Here is a 26,043-nt window from a genome sequence, read left to right on the forward strand (position 1 = left end):
CCCTTCGGCCAGCCGCGCTCCTTGTTCGTCCCACAGGTTCCCTCCGAAAGCGAGCTGGAGTCTGTGCCTGGCCGCCTCGGGGAGCGGGGGGCACAGCTAGAAGGAGCCAGAGGGTGAGTCTGGCGGAGGGCGGCGCGGTGGCTGGAGAGCCCAGGACCATTCTTTGGTGTGTTGGTGGCCCCGGTGCTCGGCGCCGGGGGGCTGGCTCCTTGTTTGCGGAATGAATGAATCATTACTCTCCTTGTCCCCTTCTGAGGGAGGACTTTTGGAGGTCCACGTGCTGCAGAGCACATTGGGGGGAGGGGTTCCTGAGCTAGGGCTGCCCGGTCCTGCCTAGTGGAGACCCGACTGTCATTTCTCCATCTCCTCGCCACACTCCGTTCTGGGGGGTACTCCCTTCAGTTTGGGACTTGCGGGTGGCAGGGAAGGAGGGAGCTTGTAGGCCCAGACAGGTACTTGTTGAAGGTGGGACCAGGGGCTTGAAGGTGAACGAGGGACTTGTGAAGGACAAGGGACCTGAGCAGGGCCTTTCGGAAGGTAACAGGGCACAGGGCCCAGTGGAAGCAGGGGCCACCTCATACCTTTGAGACCAGCCTGGAAAGGCCACCAGAGTATGGAGTCTGACCTGCAAGCTACCGAACTCCCCTGGGCCTCTGTTTCTTCATCAGTAAAATGGGGAGATTAGTATCCATTCCTCAGGGCTTTGTGCACATTAAGAAAAGTGCCCTAGGAAACCACCCAGCAGAATGCTTGGCACATCGGGGGTATTAGCAAATCTTAGTTTTCTTTCTTTGCTCTCTGAAAAATAAACAACAAACAAGCAGAGAGTTATTTGTTGCCATCCCCTCTGTCCCCACGTTGGTCACGGACAGACACAGCAGGGGTGTAGGCACTGTTTGTTGAATGACTCTGCTTGATGGAGCGACGCCACTTACCCTCCTTCTCCCAGAATCCGCAGGCAGAGCTCGCGAGCTGAGCAGCACAGACATGCCCGTGCTGTCGGAGGACTCCGGTGAGTGCCTTTCCCGGGCTGGGCCTGCCCGAGGCCCTGAAGACAAGAGCCTGCCCCAGCAGCCCCAGGCTGGAGAGAAAGCAGGTTGCTGCCAGCATTGGCTCTTAGGAGCTGCCTTGCCCGCAAGCCCTGGGAGAGAATGAGAGCCTCGGGAGAGAATGTCCACACGGCAGGGTCCCCTTGGGGTCCCACGGGGCTGGAGGTACCCAGCGCACTGGCCATACTTAGTGTGTCTTATCCTCTCCTCAGGTTTGCATGAAACCCTGGCCCTGTTGACGTCTCAGCTCAGACCTGACTCCAACCACAAGGAAGAGATGGGCTTCCTGAGGGATGTTTTCAGTGAAAAAAGCCTCAGTTACTTAATGAAGGTAAAGCCCCATTTCATCCCATCTGCTGCGGGTTTCTAGAGGTTTCCCTAGCTGGCTCTGGCCCCTGAAGTCCATCTTCAGCGTTCCCCTGCCCCGGGAAGGTCTTCGTTAGCACTGTGACTGGCTTTCTTTTAGGCTGACCCATCGGCGACCCAGTCTGCAGCCGTCCACACAGTCACGGGCAGGCTGTGGGGCATCTAGGGTACACCTGGGCAGCTGACTTGGGAGGCCCCAGCCTGAAATTGGCTGTCTTTGCAGATTCACGAGAAGCTTCGCTATTACGAGAGGCAAAGCCCAACCCCTGTTCTGCACAGCGCCGTGGCCCTTGCCGAGGATGTAAGCCCCAGGTTTTTCCTTACGGTGTTAGCCCCACTCCTGACCCTGTAGGGCTCCTTTATCTTGCCTGTCACCATTGCTTAGCCTAGAGGGGACATCGGGGCTTGGAGCCCAAAGGTGAAGAGACATCTCCTTCCCTTCTCCTCTTGCTCCTCCTTGGGCCTCCTAATGAGCAGGAAAGAACCTGTGAGCCTTGGCCTGGGCCAAGGGACACAGGGACATGATGACACCCACTTACTGTGTGTTCCCGAGAAAGTCTGTTCCCCCCGCTGTGAAATGAGAGCATTTGGATCAGATCGGCAGTTCCCAAACTGTTGAGGCTTGGCAATATGAAGGTCAGACAATCACCTTGTACTGTGCTTTGGGGAGGCCCCTGTGAAGTCCTGGGGGCAGGTGACTTGCAATGTGTCCCTGCCTGTTGGCTCAGGGTTCTCATTTTTTTTAAAGGAATGCTTATTAGGAAGGCTTCCTAATTTCTTGTGCACCTGCCCTCTGTGTTGCCTGGTCTGGGAAGAGCTGTCTTAGTGGATTGCCAAGGCCAGCTCCTGAAAAAACTCACCTAACCCCAGGAGATGGCCCGGCGAGGCACGGGCGCAGACCTTCCCTCCTTTCTCCCCTACGCGACGTGATCAGGAGCACGTTAGGCTGTCAGGCTCCCAGGCTCGGCACTGCCTCTCCTACCAGCTCTGGGACCTGCCACAGATCTGAGGCTCTGAGCCCCAGTTTCTTCATCTATAAAATAGCACCAGGGTGAGAGCACGGATAATAGAGCCCCTTAGACCCAGGTTCCAATTCTGGCTTTTTAGTAATTCTCGTCCGTCAAACGGCAAATAATAATACCTGCTATGTTGAGTTGACTGTGAAATTTAGGTGGGACGGTCCGCATCAAGCAAACAGCACAGAGTAAGGGCTTAGTAAGTTAGCTCCTATTAGGAGTAGCGTGCGTGAGCTACCCAAGCTCTTCGGATCCGGGCTGTGATTTCCCTGAGAGCGTCAGTCCTGGGGTGGCTGAGGGTCCCCTGCACTCTCGGGTTCCTGCAGGGACCCTTGGGTCTGAAGCTCAGGGAACAGAGTTTTTCCTGGCGACTCCCAGCGGGCTCGCGGCACCCCAGCCGCGTGTGACGTTCTGTCTCGTTCCTCCACAGGTGATGGAGGAGCTGCAGGCCGCCTCCGTGCACAGCGACGAGAGGGAGCTGCTCCAGCTGCTGTCCACCCCGCACCTCAGGGTAGTCACACAGTCCCTGCCTGCCCGCGCAGCTCACGTCCCCCGGAATGGGGGCTCGGCCGGAAGGCTGAGGAAAGGAGAGGTCTGAGTGAGGGGGTCCTCAGTACCAGTGTCTGGGCAGTGGTTTCTCCGGCATGAGATCCGACACCCCCAAATCACTGCCCGGCCGAGGCCTCCGGACCCCTGGGGCTGGCTCTTCACTTCTCTTGCTTTCTGGACAGGCCATGCTCGTGGTACACGATACAGTTGCCCAGAAGAATTTCGACCCCGTCCTTCCCCCTCTGCCCGATAATATTGATGAGGATTTTGATGAAGAGTCAGTGAAGATCGTCCGCCTGGTGAAGAACAAGGAACCCCTGGTATGTGACACCCACCTCTCTTTCCCCGTCCCTTCCCTGTACCACTGTCCCACCCACCCAGGAAATGGGGACAAGAACCCCCCCCCCGAAGTCCCCGGAGTGAGTGACATCAGCTTTGTCAGGGCTGCCACTGGTCCCCGTGGTACCTTTGTGTGCAGGGTACCTCTCTCTCTGGGTTACACAGCTTCGCTTGACTGTGGCCGAGCTCCTTTGTGCAGTAAATAACCTGCACAGCTGTCCAGGGCAGCCCTGGACACGCTCCACAGCAGAGCTTGGCAAACTGTGGTCCAAGGGCCAAACCCAGCCCACTGCCAGTTTTTGTAAATAAAGTTTTACTGGCGCGTGGCCATGCCTGTTCATTTACGTGTCGTCTGTGGCTGCTTCTTCATTGCAAGGCAGTGTGGCGCAGTTACCATGGAGACGGTGTGGCCTGCGAAGCCTAAAATATTAACATTTGGCCCTTCACAGAAAAGTTTGCCAAATCCTGCTCTGAATGCCGAGGAAGCACGGGGCCGCAGCCATTCTTCTCCCCAGCTGACAGATTGTTGTCGTTTTGGTCCTGGTGCAGCACTGATTTACCGAGCAAAGGGACAGCGTTGTTTATTAGATGGGGGAAGTGCAGGAAGTCCAGAGCGTGGAGGGTTTGCCCCAGAGAATGCCACAGCTGGCATTCTTTTTTTTTTTTTTTTTAAAGACTTTATTTATTTATTTGACAGAGATAGAGACAGCCAGCGAGAGAGGGAACACAAGCAGGGGGAGTGGGAGAGGAAGAAACAGGCTCACAGCGAAGGAGCCTGATGTGGGGCTCGATCCCGTAACGCCGGGATCACGCCCTGAGCCGAAGGCAGACGCTTTAACCACTGTGCCACCCAGGCGCCCCAACACAGCTGGCATTCTTGATTTTCACCTTTCACCAAGGGCCCTCAGCTAAACCACTTCTGCAAATGGAAGGGGAGCTCTCTGCCCCCTCCGTGTCCCCCCCCTGCAAACGGGACAGCCATCCACTGACACGGCAAAATGCTGTATGCCAGGCACCGTGTTGGGCACCGGCTGGTCAGAGGTGATTAAGGCTCAGTCCTTGCCCTCCGAGAGCTCGCAGGAAAGTGACCAGGTGTGGGGCGGGAGGGGGTTCTGGAAGAGGAGATGCCCAGGCTGAATTCCCAGAAAAAGAACAAGTTTCCCAGGAGGACAAGAGAGAGGAAAGGCCCCCCCACGCAGAACGACCTGAACAAAATCACGGTAAGGAAACAGCACGATGTACTTGTCAAAGGAGAGGCCTGTTCCCCGGCCTTGGTTCTTGAGTTCGGCCAAGAAAGAATTCAGAACCAGACTCTCGAGCAAGCCAAGGTTTAATAGCAGTTTAAAGGAAAGGACACTCTGGAGATGGGACAGCAGGCAGACCCAAAGGGGCGGCTGTGCTGGGAGGTCAGGGTTGTCTTTTCTTTTTATGTTTGGGTAGGTTTTGGGTCATAGCTGGGGCGGTTTCTGACTCCAGTTGCCAGTCACCTAAGGGGCTCCTATTGGTTGGGAGTGGGCGTTTCAGGCCCCCTGTGGTCCTTGTCTGACCTGTCATGGCAGCCATTCTGGGGATGGGAGGAGGGAGGATGGGGTAAGGGGTTAAAACCACAATGTAAATGTATTATAACGAAGCTCTAGGTTCCGGTAAGGCAGTGGTCGTAGGGAAGAACGCAGGCGTATCCCCTGGGGTCTGTCCTGGCTGTTTGGAACTTGGCCTCTACCCTTGTATCCGTCGGACAAAAGGCTCCTGTATAGCTAACTGCCTACTCCGTCGTATTCAGAGAGCTCCGGGCTTCCCGGTGCGGGTGTAGAATGCTGAGGTTGTGGTTAGGAGTGACGGAGGTGAGGCCGGACCCGAGGGAGATGCTGATGGTCCCAGCAAAGTGTCATAGCTTGTCCTTGAAAGAAGTGGGGGGCCATTGTAAGGTTTTAAGTAGGAAGTAACATGATCAGATTTGCAGTTTAGAAAGATCTCCCCAGCTGCCAATAGAAAGTGGCCTGGAGGGTGAGGCCAGAAACGGAGGACCGATTTGAAGGTGGGGACCAGAGAGGGGCAGGTCTAGAAAGAGGGCTTGACCTAGGCCTCTGGGAACAGGGAAGAGAAATCCAAGATATGTCAGAAAAAAATTAATGTCACTTTGTGACTGGCCTGGTCTGGGCAGGAGTCTAGGGGGATGCCCAGGATAGTGTCCAGGCGTCCAGCTGGGACAATTGGTGAGCACGGCGGCCGTCATTCCAGGGGTGGAGCTTAGGTCCCATTGAATTCAAAAGTGGAGGCTTCCAGGAAGTGGAGGGATTATTTGTTCAGAAGCAGACTGGGCAGCCGCCAGCATCCGGGAAGGGTTAAAATCACACCGGAGAGGTGAGACCACGAGGGTAGAGACCAGACAGTGAGGCAAGAAGGGCGCCAGGGCCAAAGCCTGGCCCTTGCTTCGTGATTTAAAAGGCAGATAGAGGAGGACCCAGCCCTGGAGACCCGTGGTCGCTGGGAAGACCTGGGAGAGAGCGGTGTCATCAGGGCCTGGGCTAAGAGAGGACCCCCAAGGGAGGGTGGGCCCTGGAGGCAGACAGGCAGGAGGGAGAGGCGAGAAGGCTGACAGTGCGTGGGGGCTGGCAGCTGGCGGGCGCTCAGTGCTGTGGCCGGTGCTCTCGAGGGTGCAGGTGGTGTCACCTGGAGGGCAGGAAGCAGAGAGAACAGGTGCTTGGTCCGAGGGAGCAGAGACTGGTGGCTGCTGGATGGAGGGGCAGGCTTTGTACTGATGAGGGGGACGTGATAATATTTTTGGAGCCAGGAGAAGGAGCCAGCAGAGGGGGGGCATTGAGTCTGCTGGAGAGGGAGGGAGGGGACAGAAGGACCAGCCTAGATGGGAGGAGCCCCTCTGCTGAGAGCAGGGAAAGGAGGACAGGATGGACAGAGATGCCGGAAAGTTTGAAGGTCTAGGAGGCAGGATGCCATGGGGTTCTTGGCTGATGGTTTCTCTTTCCAGCAGTATTTGTCCTACAGACTTCAAATAGGTGGCCTGAATGAAGTTAATAACAACTGTGCCCATGTGTTTGCAGTAACAGCCAATAATAAAAGGTTAACACTTGTTGAGCACTTACTATATGCACTCACTGTGTGCAACATAATTGAGGCTAGCCTGCATTACCTGATAGAATCCATGCACCAAGTCCGGGAGTTAAATCCTGCCCCGTACCCCAGAGGAAACAGACTCCGAGCAGATAAGAGGCTTCCTTGCTAAGGCTGCGTGCTTTCAGCGAACGGCAGGTAGATTCGAACCCAGGGTTGTCCAACGCCGGGGCTCAGTGCTTCACCTGACTGCTGCCCTGCCTGCCACAGTCCCGCCTGTGGGGTGCACGAAATTGAGGGCTTGGTAGCACCTCTTGTCCTAGTCATCATTGCTGCTGTGCTCCACGTGCCAAGTCCTGGTCCCGAAGCTCTGGCTGGTGCATAATTGGTCCCCCTCGCAACCACAGAAGGCCCGGGACCCTGTGATTGATTAGAGGTTGAGAATTTGCAGGCACATTCTCTCCTTACTATTAAATGTCTTTGCAAGAGACAAGGGCTGTGATATGAGAGACAAGCACTGGACTTGGCCTCCCACAATCCTTTACTCCTTCCCAGCTGGGCGACCTCAGGGATGCTGACCTTCTCTGAGCCCCTGTCCCTCAGCCCTGAAATGAGATATGGGAGTTGCTGTGCTGTATTAACGTGAGATGCTGGTTTCATTGTGTCTTCTGCACCAGAAAGGGTTGCCCTTGATCTGCCCTCTGGGGTGACAGAGGGAGAGACGGGGAGGCTCTGAGGGGTCAGGGACTCGGGGTCTGCGGTTTGGGGCGGCTTCTCAGGAGCCTGCCTGCTCTGTCTCTGATGCAGGGTGCCACCATCCGGCGGGATGAGCACTCAGGGGCTGTGGTGGTGGCCCGGATCATGCGAGGGGGCGCGGCAGACCGGAGCGGTGAGTGGCGTCCATGCTGGCTTGGTAGAAGTGATGGCCGGTGTGCCCCAGCCTTCCCCCTGTGGCCATGAGTCTCCTTTCCTTCTCCTCTCTCGTCCCCTGTTTGGGATGTGCTTTGCTTTCTGGGAGTGGGGCTGGCATTCTCTTCTCCTTCCCAAGCCCGGTAGAAATTGTAATTGTTTGAAAACATCTCAGGCATGGAGAACGTGGGGGTTGATCAGAAGGTTTCCTGCACCGGCCTCGCCGAGGACTGGGGTCGTGAAGCCCACAGCATGGGCTTGGCGGGTTTCCTGACTGCAGACCGGGGATGCCCTTCCCCACCACCCCCGTTGTTGCTGTTACAGAGGGAAGGGTGTTCACGCCCCAGATTTGTTTGGGTGGAAAACAGGTTGGAATCAGTGTTGTGTGAAACAACGACTCGGTGGGGAGACAAACCTTCTGGTGTAGAGAGGTGTTACCCCAGAAGTCTGGGTATCACTCTTGGGGACACCAGAGCTTCTCAAACATTAACAAGCACCGACCCCCCCCCCCCCCAGAGCGTCTTGTTAAAATGCAGATTTGTATTCAGCAGGTCTAGCCACCCCCCACCCCAATCCTGCATGCCTAACTGCCTTCTGGCCGCCTCGGGCATCTCTTTGACTAGCAATTACGGCCTCAGGTGCAGAGACGCTTGTCATTAAAGCCGAGGCCAGTGGACAGGTGTGTTTAATACTCTTGACGACACCTTTCCTGGTGCCTTTAAGTTTTCTTAAGATTTGAGAAGGACGTTCTAAGAGTATGTCTGTTAACCCAGTTAGGTGAAGAGTTCATGATATTTGTAAAGAAGCGGAGGTTCTAACAGAAAAAAACAGGCTTTCTATGTCAAAATAAGTGTGGTTGAACACAGGCTCCAGTATTTCTTAGCAGAGCGGCCTTGGGCAAGCCGCATAATTGCTCTGGGTCTCAGCTGCCTACTGGTAAACCAGGGATTTCCCTGGGTGGCTTTGAGGCTGCGATGCTGAGTGGGGCACCCGGCACACAGTAGGACTCAGTTGGCCCCAGACCCGCCCACTTGAGTCTGCCCCAAGTGTGGCGGTTTCCTCTGGCGGGTGCCGGCGGTGCCCTGGGGCTGAGGCCCCTTCCTGTGCTGATGGACAGCCCCTGTGTCTCCTAGGTCTGGTGCACGTTGGAGACGAGCTCCGAGAAGTGAACGGAATCACAGTCGTGCATAAGCGCCCGGATGAGATCAGCCAGATTCTGGTCTGTGCTGCATGTGTGCTGGTGGGGGAAGGGGGGCGGTCAGACCAAAGCAAGGCACTTCCAGGAGCCAGGGCGGATTCTGGCTCAGTCTCTGTGTCCGTGAGGACGCTGCAGGCAAAGTGGCCTTGCGGTGTGCCCACGGTCGGGGTGGGAGACAGGAAGCGGGGCACTTCCGGGCCAGACCTCCTCAGCATAGCTCCACTCCCTTTCCCGAGGCCCCTTTCTGGGACATCTCCTCCAAAGGGTCCCCTGTTCTGAGGAATAAGGAATAAGAAGCTGCACTACAGGGTGGACCAAGAGCAAGGGCTTTGGGGTCAGCTGGTCTTGGGTTCGAATCCTGCCTCCCGGACTTCCCAGCCGGGCAGCCTGGGTGAGCCATTAGGTCACCCTGGGTCCCACTTTCCTTTCCTGTAAAGTAGGAACAGGGAATGTTTCTCACCCAATGCATGGTTATGATTGGGATGTAAACATCCACGAAAGGATACACACTTCACCTCCGTGAGGGGACTTTAAGGTCTTAAGTGCTGGGATGCAAACCGCCTCCAGAGCCCGTTCTGCTAGTTCAAGTCAAGCTGCAATTGTCAAGAGCCCCAGTCATGGTTTTGTCTTCTTTACCCTCAGGCATGACACTTTATCCTTCTCCCCTGACATGACCTTCTTTGCTAACTTCTGATAGTTCAGGAGCGGGCAGAAATGGGCTGATCTGAAGAGAGGGGACCCCATGTAGGGAGCCCTGGTTGCAGGCAGGCTCCTTTGATCTTCCTGTCCCCACTGCCCTTTCCCCGGTTCCAGGCCCCAGCCTCCTTGTGCTCTAGGGCAGTGCTGGGCCAGGCAGACTGTTGGGCGAGGTGTGCTCTCATGGGCGGACCGCATTCTGCCTCGTGGGCTCCCCCTTGGGGATGCGGGGTCTGTGTTGGGTAGAGGGAAGGGGAACCCCCGGCAAGATAGGGGTAGCCTGAGGTTGGAGAGCCCGATGGAGAAGATGGAAGCAAAGGGAGGGAAATGAAACTGAACTTGGTTATGAAAATAACCCGAGAGAAGAGAAGGACGGGTGGCCTTTGGGGCACTAGAGGTCAGGAGGGAGGGAAAGGCGGAAGTCAACGCGTGCGCTGTCCTTGGTGCTCATTTAGAGTTCTGTATCCCTTTGTCCCATGAAAATGCAGATACTGGGTTTTGAGTTTTGCTTTAGTTAATTCATGGAAGCCGCCATGGGAGGGCAGGCCACAGGGGAGGTGGCGCGTCTGGCTTCCTTCTGACGTGAATTTCCACATCCGGGCAGGAAGACTTGAACTCAGCAAGGGTTAGATGTGGGAGGTATTAAGCTTCGAACTCTCCCCTCTCAGGCGCAGTCCCAGGGATCCATTACCCTGAAAATCATCCCAGCCACCCAGGAGGAAGACCGTTTAAAGGACAGCAAGGTATGGCAGGGTCGGAGGTGGGGGAGGGCTTTCAAGCAGTTGTTTGGGAAGAGATCACACGTCTGGTCTTCAGAACGTGTGCTCAGTGGAGAACCGTAATTCAGTCACACTGTGATTCATTTACTGGGTACCTGCCTCTTTCTAAACAGGATATGACGTAGCTTACTAATAAAAGACAAGGTTATTTTAATTGAAATGGAAAATCAGGGCCGTGAAGAGGAGAGGGTACCAAATGTGCTGGATTCGGGACCAATTAAGTAACTGCCATTTGCTTAATTCTTTGGTGAGCCTACCTTTTTTGGGCACGTCCTCTGTGCCGGGCGCTCTGCCAGATGCTGGAGACAGGGACAGTTGGTAGCTTTGAGGACTCCTAGTTCAGAGAGGGAGGCCAGAGAGCAAGTGTTTCATTGCTATGTGACGAGTGCTCGTGCTTCAGAAAGATTCCGAGCAGAGTTACAAGCACCCCAGAAGGGTTCGGATAATAGGGGTGCTGGAAGGGAGGCTTGAGGCAGGTGAAGGTGAGTAGGACTTCCCAAGTGAAGAAGAGGGGGAGGGAGGTTCACACAGAGAGGTCTGCGTCTACAGAGGCTCAGAGGTGGGGAGAGGAGTATGGGGGTCGGTGAGAGAGAGAGCACCCTGGTCTGGCTCTGGAGGGGTTGTGCTGGGAGGGAGGTTAAGGCTTTCTTGAGGGTGTTGGCATAATCCCGGCCTGGTGTGGGGTCTCAGAGGCCGACCCTGAGACGAGGATTCAAGAGCAAGTAGTTCATTTGGAGGTGACCCTGGGAAACACCCCGGGGAAGGGAAGGCAGTGAGTGCAACAAAACGTGTGTCACCGAGTTACCACTGTGTCATGCTGCTGGGGAACTCGGGGATCCCGCGGAGACAGATGTCTTCCCACCCAAGAGCCAGGGATGCTGGGAGATCTGTGTACCAGCTCCTGCCAGGCTGCATCCAGGGATGGATTCCCAGCATTCCCTGCTGGCCGCATTAGAGTAGAGCAGTGGCCGGAGAAAGCCCGTGGACAGAGAGACGCCAGGGCTGGCTGCTGGAAGTCTGGCTGGGGGGGCGGGGGAGCACTGAAATGGCGAGGCCCTGGGGGATGTGGGAGCTCCCGGGCTGCCACGTGGGGGAGGGTGGAGTGGGTAGAGACTGGAGGCAGGGAGACATGGTAGGGAGGCTGTTTGTAAAAGCCTCTGGGAGAGATTATTCTGACCCGAGCTGAGGTGGTGGTAGAGAGGACAATAGAGGGCACTGCTTCGATTTCAAGTAAATTTGGATTTGAACGGCCTGGCAGCCAGGGCAGAAAGGAGAGGAAGGGTAGGACATACTTTTCATCAGGAGATGGAAGGAAGCATGCCCATTTTTCAAGAAAGGTGATTCCCAGCCCCTGGCTCCCGGCCCTAAATGCAGGAAGAGAAGCGACACGACAGCACTTGGCACAAAGTAGACGTCAATGAGTATTTTGGTGAATGGGGATCAATAATGGACAATATCTTTGATGTCAGATTTTTACGGCAAACCAAGACATCATCTTGGTGTGACTGTTTCGTATTTGCACACTTTGGTTGAATCCCAGGCCTTGCATAATGTAGACTCTTATCTGACGGAAGGTGATTCTTCTTCGAGATGCTCGTGTCATCTCCATAGGCAGCTTTTGCAGGTTCTAACTTGATACAGGGGGAAAACTTGGTTTTCCTGGAGAAAATGGGTAACCTGTCCCTTACGCCGTCCTTCCTAAGTATTTCTTCTTGATCCAGAAGCTGGATATGGACTGGCCATATGAGAATATACTCTCTTCCGAGGGCCTTGGGACCCTGATAACATCCGTGGCTGGATGAGGGTATCTGTCCTCATAATATCTGGCCGGGAAGTTCTTCCCTTTGTCTAACTGAATCTTTTATTTTTTTAAAAGATTTTTGTTTACTTATTTGACAGAGAGGGAGAGAGAGAGAGAGAGAGAGAGCACAAGCAGGGGGAGGGGCAGAGGGAGAGGGAGAAGCAGACTCTCTGTTGAGCAGAGAGCCTGAGGTGGGGCTTGATCCCAGTGCCCTGTGATCATGACCTGAGCTGAAGGCAGATGCTTAACTGACTGAGCCACCCAGGTGCCCCTAACTGAATCTTTTCTGGTTGACACATAAAGGAGTATGACTTGGATCTGTCTAAGGAGGGCCTCTGGCTGGCTTTCTTTTTCTTTCTTTTTCTTTCTCTTTCTTTCTTTCTTTCTTTTTTTCTTTCTTTCTTTCTTTCTTTTCTTTCTTTCTCTCTCTCTCTCTCTTTCTCTCTTTCTTTCTTTCTTTCTTTCTTTTTCTTTCTTTCTCTCCTTCCTTCCTTCCTTCCTTCCTTCCTTCCTTCCTTCCTTCCTTTTTTCTTTTCTTTTCTTTTCTTTTCTTTTCTTTTCTTTTCTTTTCTTTTCTTTTCTTTTCTTTTCTTTTCTTTTCTTTCTTTCTTCTGTTTGTTGTTAAAGTAATTGAGCCCTAATGGTCTGGTAATAGAGATAAATAAAATAAGTGCATCCACTGACTTATAGAACAAGAAAGTGTGACAAAACGCTGTCTTCCCACCATCCTCTCTAGAGGGGTGACTTCAGGGTAAAGGGGACAGCTGGGGGTTGGCAGAGTATGTGGCAGCTGAGGCAGGGTGAGCTGTAAAAAAACGGGGACGTCCGGCACCCACTGCGGAGTGATGACGAGGAGCCAGCAACAGTCGTTGTGTTGATATTTGTGTTTGAATCCAAGCCTCTAGATCACTTATTTAACAGATGGCTGCCGACGTCCTTAGGGGCAGTTAGCATAGCCCAAACCACATTTTAGTTAAAATCGGGCTGGTTCCCAGGACCCGTTGTTGCTTCGTGTGTGCTGAGAGGCTGTTCTGAGGACAGCAGACTGGGTAACTAAGGAAGACTTCCGCTGGAAAGAGACATTCCGATAGAGGGCCCACCTCTTACCTTCTGAACCTTGATAGATTTCCGGACTATACTATTCAAACGGTTGAAGAACAAGAGGAAGCCATGTGCCGTGTGTTTCCGAGTAGCGTCCTGACAGTGAGTGACAGGTGTCACTCATATTTGTGCTCACGCCCCCTTCAGGTGTTCATGCGGGCGCTCTTCCACTACAACCCGCGCGAGGACCGGGCCATCCCCTGCCAGGAGGCAGGCCTGCCCTTCCAGCGCCGGCAGGTCCTGGAGGTGGTGAGCCAGGACGACCCCACGTGGTGGCAGGCCAAGCGAGTAGGGGACACCAACCTTCGAGCTGGCCTCATCCCCTCCAAGCAGTTCCAGGAAAGGTGGGTCTGGGCTGTGTTGTCTGGGGGGTGGCTCTGGAGTGGCTAGAGGTGTGGGTACACGGCAGAGCCCTGGCCGGAGGGTCGCGCGCGGAATGTCATTGGGGAGGTAAGTACCCATGGCCCTTGTGTCCAGTCTTCTTGCGCTCCCGCCAGCGGTGATGGCCGTTTGAGATTTAAATACCCGTATGGAAATCTAGGATGTATGTTTTATAATACTTACTTAAAGAAAGTTGAAAAATAAAATACAAAAATACAGAAGAGGAGGACGAGGGAAAGCAAATTACCCGAAGCCTCGCCGCTATCGCGACAGCATGATGGAGGTCCTTCCTGTGCTCTTTACAGGAGAGACACAGAGAGAATTGGAAGTCATGCTTTTGGGGGCGGTGTCCCTTAACATGGTGACTTTAGCATTTCCCACATTATTACCTAGTCCTCATTGTGTGATTTTTAATAGCTGTATGATATTTCATCAGAAAGTAGACCACAGTCATGGGCGGCGAGTATGGCTTCTGCCCTTCTCCCCCCAGCCCCCCTCCCCCGGGAGCTGACAGTGTAGCCGGAAAGTCACATGTGGTTCAGATGAACTTTCTAGAAATGTGATGGGTGCGGAGGAGGAGGACACCGGGCTCTGCGAGGCCGTATCCTAGAAGGGCTGCCCCTCACCTGGGCATGCACGGAGGCGTCTCTGAGGAAGGTCGTACCCAGGTGACGTCACTCCTTTCCTGTGGCTGTGCTTTTCAGTTGTCTGCACTGTTCCGCTGCCACAAACTGCAGTCATCAGCTTGCACGTGAGACTGTTCCTTACAGGTCACATGATTTCCTTAGGGTAGATTTCCGAAAGTGTAAATGCTGGCCCAGAGGGTGTGGCGGTCATGACTGCGTGGCCTCTCCTGAGGTTTGTAGCCTTCTTCCATCTTTTGGGGTGTGGAATGCTGCCGTGACAGACATCGGGGCTCGTCTGCCTCAGTGGCCCCCCGGACACGGTCCCCAGGCCGGGTGCGTCAGCATCCCCTGGGAACTTGTTAGAAATGCAAACCCTTGGGCCCTGCCCCAGCCCCGCTGAATCAGAAACTCTAGGGGCAGACCCTGAGCTCGCTGGTCCAACAGAGAGTCCAGGTGATTCTGAGGTGCTAAATTTGGAGAACCCTTGCCCTCTTTCTTCAGGAACCTCAGACCCATACGCATCTTGGGCTTCCCGGGTCTTGGGGAGAAAGTTCTTTAGCTGTGTTTAAATGTGGAACCCTAGACACCTCGAAGAGCCCTGGGTGTTTTCTCAGATCCGAGATGAGGCCTTGGTGATTGCCTCTCTACTGATGGCTAAATTGGGCAGTGTGCCAGGCTGTGCTCTCCGTTGGGGGGGGGAAAGAAGGGGGCTAAATTAGGGTCACTCTCGCCCTTGACATCTCCTGGGAGTCGTTGTGTTATCTCCCAGCTTCCTCAGAGATGGGGAGGCTGGGTGAGAGTGAACAAGGGGCCTTCCTTCCTTGAGAATCAGCCCTAGGAAGGTAATGACCGATCGCCGACATGCAATGGGCCATATACCTGTGTGTGACCATCTTGGGCTGGATGAGCTCCTCCCAGAGCAAGAGACTTGGTTTCTTCCTCTTTGTGAATCAATGAGCTTCTGTGAAAGTGTCACGGGCACTGACTGTGAAGGAGGGAGGCCCTTGGAGTGCCAGGCTGTACCCACCTGTACAATCCAGGCCTTGGTTTCCCTGAGTTTTCCAGAAGGTTCTCTCAGACTGGTTTTGTGGCCGAGCTCATGGGCCTGCCCATTTCCTTGTGTCCCCACAGGCGACTAAGCTACCGGAGAGCCACCGGCACCCTGCCGAGCCCGCAGAGCCTCAGGAAGCCTCCCTGTGAGTAGATGGGCAGGGAAGCACTTTGGTGAGGGGCTGGGGTTAGGGCTCAGGCTTCGTGCCCCGAAGAAGTGAGCACTGGACTGGAGAGGGCACCGAGGGTCCCGTCTGAGCTGGCAGGCCTCCAGAGGAAGGAGGGGATGAGGAGGGCAAAGGGGGGTAGGTCGGAGAGGGGGAAGCTGTTCTCTGGAGAGGAGCTACTGTATTTGGGACCCATAGATGATACTGGGGGGCATGTTAAACACCTTTTGCAAAATTGTGTGTGCGTGTGTGTGTGTCTGGGAGAGCGTCCACAGCCTTCATTAGCTTCCCAAGGGGTTCTCTGATCCAGACAGTTTAAGAACCCCTGATACCGGATGGGAGTGGGGAAGGCTGTGAGTGACCCTGTGTTAGCAGCCACATTTGGCAAATAAAAAGAAAGGATGCCCAGTTAAATTTGAATTTCAGATAAATAATGAATGGGTTTCTAGTGTAAGTATAGCCCATGCAATATTTGGGACATACTCATACTAAGAAAAAATTATTTGTTGTGTGTCTGAAGTTCAGATTGAACTGAGTGTCCTCTATTTTATCTGGCAATCCGATCCCGTGTTGGCACCTACCTTCAGAAGACACACTCACCAGCACCTTGCCTTTTAATCATCACAATGTGAAGGAGTGGTGTCATGACATCCTCTTTTCCAACGTGGAAAAATGGAGGCTTGGGAGGTCAAGGGAGCGGGGCTGGGGTCAGGTTTTCGGAGGGCCTGTGCCCAGAGCCTCCAGATGAGAGCCCTGTATAGAGAGCAAGCTGCCTCGTGATATGGCCTCTCGGGCTCAGGGGGGCTCAGAACCAAGTGAGGGGCCCAAGGGGGTGTCCGGTGACCGGAGTGCAGCTGGCTGGCAGCCTTGCTCTGCACCGCTCCATCCTCTGGCACCTGCCTTTGCCCAGGCCCATCTCAAAGCCCGGAAGAGAGAGAGCAGGTCCCGGCCCCACTGCAGGCATCCTGGAGTGAGCTGCTCCCTGGCTGGGGGCCGCTGTCCACGGCCACTCTTCCAGACTTGCTCTCAAGTCGGAAGGGCTGCTGAGTAAATTGGCCTTGGGGCTGCTTACGCCAGGGCCGAGCTGGCTGGCTTCGGGCTGCTAATGAGACACACACAGGAAGACTAATTAGAGCTAGGCTCGGTTTAATAACACACCGCAGCTCGGATCACAGGTTTGTTGGAGGAAAGAAAGGGGACAGATGGAGGGCTCCTTGCGCACACAGGGCCGCGGCTGCCTCTCAGCCACAGGGCCTCCCGGTTCCCCTCCACTAACGCTCTTCCATCTGTCTTTTGTGCAAACCGCAGATGATCAGCCTTGTGACAAAGGTAGGCTGGTATTTATCCCCCGTGCACCCGCACAAGAATGTAGACTGTCTGGAGCTGGAGGGGCTTCTTTTCCTCCCCTTGTGCCCTGAGGTGTGAAGAGCTGCTGGGCACAGAGCTCCTCCCTGCCCTCCCGGCACATAGGGCCCCGCCCCCAGACTCTGGCTGGGCTAATGTGCCACGGCCGGATGGGAGGCAGAAGACGGGAAGGTGGGGCAGGATGAGTGAATCTCCCTTCCTTCTGCACACTGATCCTAACCCAGATGGGCCTGCTGGCCCAGAACCCCTGCCAGGGCCTGCAAAATCTGTTTGGGGCCTAAGCATGGAGAGTTGAGTGAAACACAAGGACTTGGTTTCCTGGGGAGCCGGGACTTGGCATCTCTCCCAAGCCCCCTGAGACATCATCCCGGCGGGCTCCTCCTGGCCACCCAGGAGCCGGGTCCGTTTGGGTCAGAGTATGTGTCCGGCATGGCTCACTGGCTGCCCTCTCTCTGTTTGCTTCCCAGAGACCTGTGACTGTGAGGGGTACCTCAAAGGGCACTATGTGGGTGAGTATCGGGCCTCGTCCCCAGCACCCCCCGCCCTGCCCATGCACAGCCAACTGTGGGCTCCTGGGCCAGGGGAAGACAATGAAGGCAGAGTGATCTGAGCCCCAGCAGCCCTTCGAGAACGGCTGAGCCTGGGGCACCCACATTCCCCTCCGTCTCTGTCAGCCAGGGGAGGGGCTGACCTGCCCAGGCTTTGGGGTCCCCCCCAACTTCTGCCCAGCCCCTGGGAGCAGAGCCCTGGCAGGGAAGGGATGCGGACCGATCTGTTAACACCGATCTGTTCTCATCAGGGGCTCGGCCGCGGGCCAGTCCGTGTTTGCCGCCACCGCGCAGTGAATACAAAGCCTTTACCAGTCTCCAGAGGTCCTTTGCTGCTTCTGTTTTGCTTAGTCTTTTCAAAGGCCTTAGAGACCGGCAGAGATTTTTTTCCCTTTCCTTTCGAAGTAATTTCAAACTTACCAAAAAGGTGCAAGAATCGGACCAAGAACTCAGATTTGCCAGATGACACTTTGTCGTGTTTGCTTGCCCCCTTTCTCGCACATACAGGTTCTTCCTGAGTCACGTGACTCAGTTGCAGCCATCACGTCCCTTCACCCCTAAATGCCTCAGTATGTATTCCCTAAGGGCGGGAATGCTCTCTTACAGAACCCAGGCGAGTCATTAAAACGCTGGGAATTTAACATGCATCCGGTTCTGTCATCTAATACACTGTTCATACTAAAATTGGGCCAGTTGCCCCAGTAATGCCCTGTAGAGCGTTTGTCCTGATTCAGAATCCAACCCAGGACCACACGTCGCACTTGTACGTTTGTATTCCCATTTCACGGATAAGGAAGCTGAGGCTCAGAGAGGTGATGATTCCTCCAAGGTCAGCCACGTGCTAAATAAAACGGTGACAGGCGCACCTGGGTGGCGCAGTCAGTTGAGTGTCCGACTCTTGGTTTCAGCTCGGGTCATGATCTCAGGGTCGTGGGATCGAGCCCCATGCCAGGCTCCGCATTCAGCGTGGAGTCTGCTTAAGACTCACTCTCCCTCTGCTCCTCCCCCTGTGCTCTCTACAAGTAAACATCTTTAAATGAAAGAGTGACCTTGAACCCTGATTTTGGAGGCCAGATGGTCACCTTTTCTTCATCTTCCTGTGCACCCTGATCGGCCCCTTCCTGAAGCAGGAGGTGGTTGGGAGAGGCCAGTGGGACTTGGCCTCCCTTCCAAGTCTGGGCAGGTAGAGAAAGTCTTTACTGGGAGATCCTGGGACAAATACCAGTTCTCCCTGCCCTTCCCACAAAGCTGGTCTTCGGAGAAGCTTCCGGCTGGGCCGTAGGGAAAGACTGGGAAGCCCCCAGGAAGGAAAGGGGTCTGCAGGAGCCGAGTCTCCAGAGCTGCTGACCTACGAGGAGGTGACCAGGTACCAGCACCAGCCTGGTGAACGGCCCCGCCTGGTGGTTCTGATTGGTAGGTGAGGCCCTGTGTGTCCAGGGAGTGGGCTATGCAGGAGTCTCCCCCCCACCCCCCCACACTGGTGGGGAGGGAGCTCAGCAGGGACCCCGGTCAGCCGTCCTTTTGTTTCCCAGGATCTCTGGGAGCCCGGCTGCATGAGCTGAAGCAGAAGGTGGTGGCAGAGAACCCACAGCACTTCGGTGTTGCTGTTCCACGTAAGAGGGCCCACATGGGGGTTTGTGTGTGCACACCTGTGCGTGGAGAGTTCATGGGGACTTGACTCCCCAGTTCCAGTCTCATCCTTACTTTGGGTCTGAGGAACCGATAGGCACTGCCTGCTACGGGCAGATCACGGGACCTAGGAATGATAAGAAACCCACTCTCAGTGGTCCACTAGGACCCTCTGAGGCAGAAGCTGGAGGACCACTTGCTCAGTTTCTTCCTGGGGTGGGAGAGGAGTCTAGAGCACACTGCAGACAAAGTAGCAACCGTTCCAGCTGCTTCTTCGCAGTGACTCTGACTCCGATGGCTGCCGCCCTCCGCTTGGGTAAGAGAGCAGGGCAGAGAGGCCGGGAGTCCGGTGAGTAATGACACGGCTCGGGCGCTCCCTTGTACCTGGCTTCCAGCCCAGCAGAGTGGCTGGGCACCCTCCGAAGTGCTCACACCCCTGCCAGGTCCTGAGGCTAGGAGCAGCTGTGGATGCTGAGACCGAGGCGGCAGGAGGCCCTGGTTCTGGAGGTGATGAGGAAGAGGGGAACAAGGGTGTAGGACCTGTACCGGGAGCTTTTACGTGCAGTAGCTTGGTCAGCCCCCCAGTACCCCTGAGGAAAAGATTGATCACCATCCTGTACTGCACAGGAAGACACTGGGGCTCAGAAAGGTTAAGTCACTTGCCCAGTGTCACACAGCTGGTAAGTAGTGGGGCCAAGATTCAAACCCACGCAGCCTGCCCAGTCACATCCGTAATGAGACCCCCAAAGGGCCTCTCGCCTGCTGCCTCCCACTCCTGTCCCTTCCCTTTCTGGGACCCTCAGTTCTTCTGGTCTCAGAGGGATGCGGTGTGGGCGCCTGGTGGCCACCGAAAGGGAATGCTGTGTGGCAGTAATGAGACCTTTCCAGAGCATTCTAAGGCCAGCACCAATCTTTTCTTTTACCAGACCCCTCTCCCCTGGACCTTGGGGCCCATAACCCGGTCTGTGGGTTGTCAGAATTGTCTTTCAGAGCCCCACCTGAAGTGGCAGGGATTGGAGGGAGGCGGCAGGGTTTGGGAAGCCATTCTCGCGGCATCTCTCTGATGGACTTGGTAGGTAGGCTTCCGAGGGCCACTGCCTTCCAGGGTGGACTGAAATCGGACATGTAGAGGCTGCTCACATGTGGGTCCTTCGGAAACCCCCAGATCCATCCCCCAGGCAGGAGTGCAGAGATGGTCACACCTACCTGCCTCAGGCACCCCACAGATCGGGGAGGTCCCCCCCTTGCTCTTAGGAACGGAGTCAAGGAAGACTTCTCGAGGCTTCCCTCTTTCCAAAGGCAGTGGCTTTTATCCTGGGTTTTGAAGCATAAATAGGAGTTTTCCAGGCAGAGAAGAAAGGAATAGTTCTCTATACAGAGGGAACGACTTGTGCAAACGGACGGAGGTGTGAGTCAGGGTAGCAGCGTCAGGGACTGGGCAGGCTAGGGTGGATGGTGTGGGAGGAGATACTCCTCAAAGGTCTTTAGAATGTTATTGGTGGTGAATAAAAAGTTTTTAAGCAAGGGAATGACGTCAGACAAGTGTCCCTAGCAGCTCTGCCCAAGGTTGGACAGACATGCTTGCATACAGAGCACAGAGCATCCCGCATGGTCCCCAAGGGCATGAAAATACTGTCCTTCAAGACGCCCATCTTTTCTTCCGGAATGCTCTGGAAAAGAGCAGCGTGTGCCTTCACGCGTGCTCTGGTTCTGCGAAGGACCCGATTTCTCCCCCAAGTGCGCATCTCGGTTCTATTACAGAAACCAGTGGAGAAACGCTGTGGGTTTTACAATTATTTACGTGAGAGCCAGCTTTGCTGAAACGCGTCTAGTCCATCACGGGACTGTCTGTGTTCCTCTCTCTTCTCTCAAAATGAGAAATAACTGAATAAGGAATTAAAAGCCTACAGCAGGCTGTCTGTATCTGGGGCCCCATGGCTCGCGGAACGGAAAACCAGGAGGAAATCAAAGGTTGGGACTAGGAACCCCTTCAGTGATCTTTACAAGCCACACCACCTCAGCCAGGCCGCCTCGCGGGGCCGCTAAGGGCAAACGCTCGGCGTGGGACAGAGCTCACACCCTGGCTCGGGGCTTGACCTCCCTGCACCTCAGTTTTCCTCACCTGCAAAGTGGGAAGCCTCCTTTCCCACATCGTGGTGTGTGCCTGACCCCCAGGGGCCCCGAGGAATGGGAGCCCTGGGTTCATCCACCGAGCAGCAATGAGCTCTGGAGACGAAGGAGGGCCCAGGCTCGCTGCTGTTCTCGAACACTGTGAGGTGACGTCTCTTGGCCCAGTTTCCCTTTTCCTTTCTTTCAAAGATACCACCAGGCCCCGAAAGAGCCATGAGAAGGAGGGGGTGGAATATCACTTCGTCTCTAAGCAAGCATTCGAGGCCGACTTACATCACAACAAGTACGTGGGCTTGATGGCCCAGCCGGCCCTCGGTGCACCTGTCCGGTGTTCCGCCTGACCTTGTGGGAGGGCTTTCGGGAAGGATGGGGGATGCGGGAGAGGAGTTGTGGAAAGTCCATCCACGTTTCCCTGCTAATTTAGGCAAACTCGGGAACTGAAGGCCTGTTCCCTGTTGGTGGTGTTTTAGGTTCCTGGAGCATGGTGAATATAAGGAAAATCTCTACGGAACCAGCCTGGACGCCATTCAGGCGGTGATGGCCAAAAACAAAGTGTGTTTGGTGGACGTGGAGCCGGATGTGAGTTTCTGAGCCGGTTGGGTGTTTTCTGTTGGCAGAATATATAAATGAGGGGAGGGGCGCCTGGGGGCTCAGTTGGTTGAGCATCCGACTCTTGATTTCAGCTCAGGTCATGATCTCAGGGTCGTGGGATCGAGCCCTGCGTCTGGCTCTGGGCTCAGCAGGGAATCTGCTTGAGATTCTCTCCTTCTGCTCTCTCTCTCAAAATAAAAATAATAATAATAAATGAGGGGACTGTATATTTTACAGAACATTTGACCTCGATCTAAGGCTTTTTTAGTCCAGAGGACTGGATGTTGAAATTTCCTTAGGTCTCCCTTTGAGAATCTAAGGAAAGCTCTGTAGCCCGAAATGTGCACGTGTAGACACAAAACGGCATTAGTTGTAGGGTGCTTCCAGACCCCCTGGTGGCCTGCGGACAGGGGAGCAGGCAGGGATGTGGGCACTGCTGGTCAGTCGTGACGAGACAGGCAATGAGATGCCGTGAACACACAGGTGGATGCTGGGGCTGAGCTCCCCGGATCAGGACACCGCCCCCGAGACAAGTCAGGGCAGCGGCTCAGGGAATCACCAAGAAAGGCGACCTGGAGAGCAGTTTGCAGGAGAAAGGGGGAGGAGACGTGACCCTGCGAAGGGCTTCAAATCTGTTTGCCTGCTATGTGTTTGACGGGGGCTCAGGCACCTTTCTAACCTCGTCTTTGACAAACACTTCTAAGCTTTGAACTCAATCTGGGTGTTTCCTTCCTCTATAGAAACAGAGCTCTGATTTTATGCTGTAGGGTGTAGGCTTTATTTAACAGAAGTTGGTTTGAGACAGATTCCAAAAAGCACGTTATGTCTATAAAGGAAAACCCTCTTTCATATGGATTTGCCGGGGGTTGGTCATCAAAATTAAAAGTCTGAATTGCAAAATTTTATTTGAAAAGTGATTTTATTGATTTTTTGGGGGGAGGGGTTGCAGATTGTACATATAACGGTTTCATACCAGTGTTTCCAAATTGAGGCCCTTACGTTATAGGTCCTAGGCAGTAATGAACAGGATGGTTTGCATATTGAAAACCTTCTAAAGTCTTTATAATTTGTTTCAAATGATTTCTTAGTCTCTTCATTTGCTTAGCAAACCTTTTCTTCTCTGAATATCCTAAGGAGGCCTGTGTGATAACACACATTTTGAATAGTATAGTACAGATCGACGACGTTTGACTAAGAGATGCACATTGAATCTTCTATCAGGACTGAGCAGGTGGAGAAGGGCACAAGAAGGTTAATGAGAGCTTGTGCGGGCAGAGCTAAGAGAGACGGCAGCACTTGGAGCCAGGGCTTTCGAACGTTCATTCTCAGCAAGTGGGCCTTTGGGGCCCAGCCAAGTCCAGAGTCAAAGTGGAGGACGGGAAAGTGAGCAGCTGGTCTGCCCAGTTGAAGTCCATTGTCATAGGACCATGTGATCAGGACCTTTGCCCCTGAGGTTATGTGATAAAGCAGACCATTACAGAGCGTTCAAAAAGTGTTTCATTTCCAAATGTGTAATATTTTTGAACACATTTCCAAAATGTGTAATATTTTTGAACTCTCTTTCTCAGGCACTGCGACAGCTGAGGACGTCAGAGTTCAAGCCCTATGTTATATTTGTAAAGCCTGAGATACAGGAAAAGACGAAGACGCCACCCATGTCCCCAGCTTGTGAGGACACAGCAGCCCCACTTGTAAGTTTAAAGGTGATCATTTCTGAAGGCCTAAAAGGGCCTTACCGCTGTGTAAGGGCGCTCGTACTTCCTGCACGGGGCTGTCTTTCCGTTTGCCTCTATTGGCCAGACTTAGATCAGGTCAGGTCACCAGAAAGCCCAAGGTGGGGCAGCTGAAAGTTCCTCCTGCTTCAGACAGGGATGACACTGCCCGGGCTCCCCACCCTTCACTCCTTCACAGAAGGATCCTCTCAGAAAATAAGGGACATCTGTCCAAGACTTGATCACGCCAATCTGCTCACTTCCCCGGCCAAAGCCAAGTCGTTTTTAATTGAAACACAGATTCGGATCCAGCAAGTGGTTCCGACATGGGGCAAGGGACAGCATGGCGGGAGTCTTTCTACGTGTTGTTCAGGACTGGGACACTCTCGCTGAAGCCACAGGGGGTTGAGTTCCACCTTTACAGGCCAGGAAAGGGGTTCTGAGAGCCCCCCCTTTTTTTTAAGTAGGCTCCAACACGGGGCTTGAACTTACGACCCTGAGATCAAGACCTGAGCTGAGATCAAGAGTCAGACGCTTCACCAACTGAGCCACCCAGGGGCCCCTGGTTCAGGGGATTGATGGCTGCAAAACAAATGTCATACATTTATTCCAGGAGAGATTTACTTGAGTTCCTTCAAGATGCAAATATTAGAAAGACTGAGGTACTTAGTGGCGAAAATGTTCCTTCTATAATTCCTTAAATAGCTACGTGCTTCCAAGATGAAGAATGAGGGTGCCTGGAGGAGGGGAAACTCCAGAAGCAGGTCCGTGGGAGGTGTGTGTGTAAGAGGGACACGGGGGAGGGAGGATTGAAGGTCCAGGGGCAGCATGGGACACTGCAGTGTGCCTTTGAGTAGAGAGGAGCCCTGTGAGAGAGAGTATGGATGTAGCAGGCTTCTCCCGATGTTATCTACCGTTTCTCCTCCTGGGAGAAAGTAAGGAGACGAAGTGACCTCAGTCTTCTCTTTGGTCTCTGCTGTCTTTGTGGCAGCATGCCCACTTCTTTCCTAGGCCTTTAGCACCTATCTTCTGACCCTGCAGGTACTCTCCCTAAAGTTGGGATCTGGGGCTGGTGGGCAACAGAGAGGAGGAGGAGGAGGAGGGAATATTTTGGAATGTGGGTCTCTGGGGGAGGGCAGCGCACCCCGCGCTATAAAAGCCTGAGTCTCAGTAAGCATGAGAGAGAAAGCAGCAGAGGCCTGGCAGGAGATAGAAAGGGAGTGGGTGAACGCCAGAGACGGATTTCATTTTGCAACGTTACTTAGAGGTGACCTGCCACGTGCCTTTTTCCCCCAAATCAAGCTAGCTGTCAATCAACTACTGGCCCGAGGTTCTGCTTCTTCCGAGATGTCTACGAATGAAGACGCAAACCCTACGCAGGCTGGGCACAGGAGGGATCAAGGGCTACCTGTCCCTCAGGGTTAGGGGGTTGGGAAAGCAGTCTGATGAAGGAAGTCGGGGATGCCGGGGAAATGGGGTGTTTGGTCAGGATTGTCCCAGCACTTTCATAAAGAACTCTACTCGAGCTACTGTGTTCGTGTTGGGCTCCGGTATGAGGAAATGGCAAGAAGAATGAAGTTCCACGGGATGAATTTAGGAGTCTGAATTCAGAGGGCCTTAGCGTTACTTATTCTCCTTCTTTCCCCTTGTTGATTCCAGAAATGCTTGCTTTGCTTATAGTTAATAGTATTTGTAGTTCTTTGCTGTAATTACTTAACCAAATTGACACAAGAACGCAATGGTACCCCTTCTTTGGAAATACCTTCCAACCGGAAGTGTGATATTGACATATTCTATGTACACGCGGAGAGAGAATCGGCATCCGCCCAAAGCCCATGTCATGGCTGAGGTTAACAGGTCCATAGCAGATACTTTGAGAAGACGAACTGCCTGGCAACATTGTCGGACGTGTGACTGGGAGTTATCCATACTCTCTGTGCACACCATGGGTTATGCATGGGCACGGGTCACCCCCTCATCACTTAAAAATTAGACATTAGAACACTGCCCAAGAAAAGACTGGAGGTTTTTTTATTTTGCAGGAGAACCACCCAGTGGCTTCATAACTGGCCCTTTCCTTACAGGACGAGGAGCAGCAGGAGATGGCCGCCTCCGCGGCCTTCATAGACCAGCACTACGGGCATCTGGTGGACAGTGTGCTGGTGAAGGAGGACCTCCAGAGTGCCCACAGCCAGCTCAGAGTGCTCTTGGAGAAGCTGAGCAAGGACACTCACTGGGTGCCTATTAGTTGGGTCAGGTAACTGTATCCTAGAACATCCAGGTTGGAGGGGCCCTGGAAGATCACCTTGCCCAGCCTCCCCCATGCTACCACCCAGGAATCTCAAGTGTGGAGAGGAGCAGAATTTTCCATAAATGCCATCGTCAAGAAAAATATATGTGTGAAGTCTCCTCTGTTACTGGGTTTTGTCTGTTGTTTTTCACTGCACCACTGGGGAGCAGAGAACAGGAATCGAAAGGGGGGCATATCACAGAATAACACATTTCATTCACTAAAGGATCCCGCGCAAGTCGACCCGGATTCTTTGCACCGAAGTTAAGTAGCCCCTGTCTTTTGGGGGGTGGGGGTGGGAAATTTCTACAGTACCGATTTGCAGAGATTATAAACGGAGCGATGCTTCCTTTACTCAGCTTTGTTGGAAATGAAAATCTCAGTGTTGTACGCACTGATTTTTCCGGGCAACTGAACCTCCCCTGTCCTCAAGCACTCAAATGTCCACGTTAACCTTTGCGATCATGTTTGCCTGCCAGTAGGAAACGTGGTTCTCTGTCTTCTTAAATAGTGAGCACACACAAACTTTATTTTCAACACTAAGGCACACTTCACCATCGTCATGAATTTCAGCACTATTATATGATATGATGGTGGTTTGGGGGACTCTGGAGGAACATAAGGCTGCTTGTCCCTTTTCTAAATGCCCTCAGACTCCCAACCTTGAGCCCTGGCTTTGCTT

The 26,043-nt window shown here is 53.9% G+C and overlaps 1 protein-coding gene across 1 annotated transcript; it reads left to right on the plus strand.

The window, feature by feature from the left end:
- The first annotated feature begins 521 nt into the window (after positions 1-521).
- MPP3 (MAGUK p55 scaffold protein 3) lies at positions 522-25,450 on the plus strand. The gene is made up of 18 exons (XM_026512716.4): positions 522-1,012; positions 1,262-1,380; positions 1,639-1,716; positions 2,862-2,942; positions 3,163-3,300; positions 7,196-7,277; positions 8,431-8,516; positions 9,860-9,934; positions 13,020-13,216; positions 15,011-15,075; positions 16,405-16,425; positions 16,929-16,970; positions 18,258-18,422; positions 18,542-18,622; positions 20,958-21,051; positions 21,239-21,347; positions 22,928-23,050; positions 25,156-25,450. Exons 1-18 carry the CDS (start codon positions 904-906, stop codon positions 25,330-25,332), a joined length of 1,842 nt encoding a protein of 613 aa, XP_026368501.2. The 5' UTR covers positions 522-903; the 3' UTR covers positions 25,333-25,450.
- Positions 25,451-26,043: the final 593 nt, after the last annotated feature.

This window comes from Ursus arctos, unplaced genomic scaffold, assembly GCF_023065955.2.
Source record: "Ursus arctos isolate Adak ecotype North America unplaced genomic scaffold, UrsArc2.0 scaffold_24, whole genome shotgun sequence".
Classification (NCBI taxonomy): Eukaryota; Metazoa; Chordata; class Mammalia; order Carnivora; family Ursidae; genus Ursus; species Ursus arctos.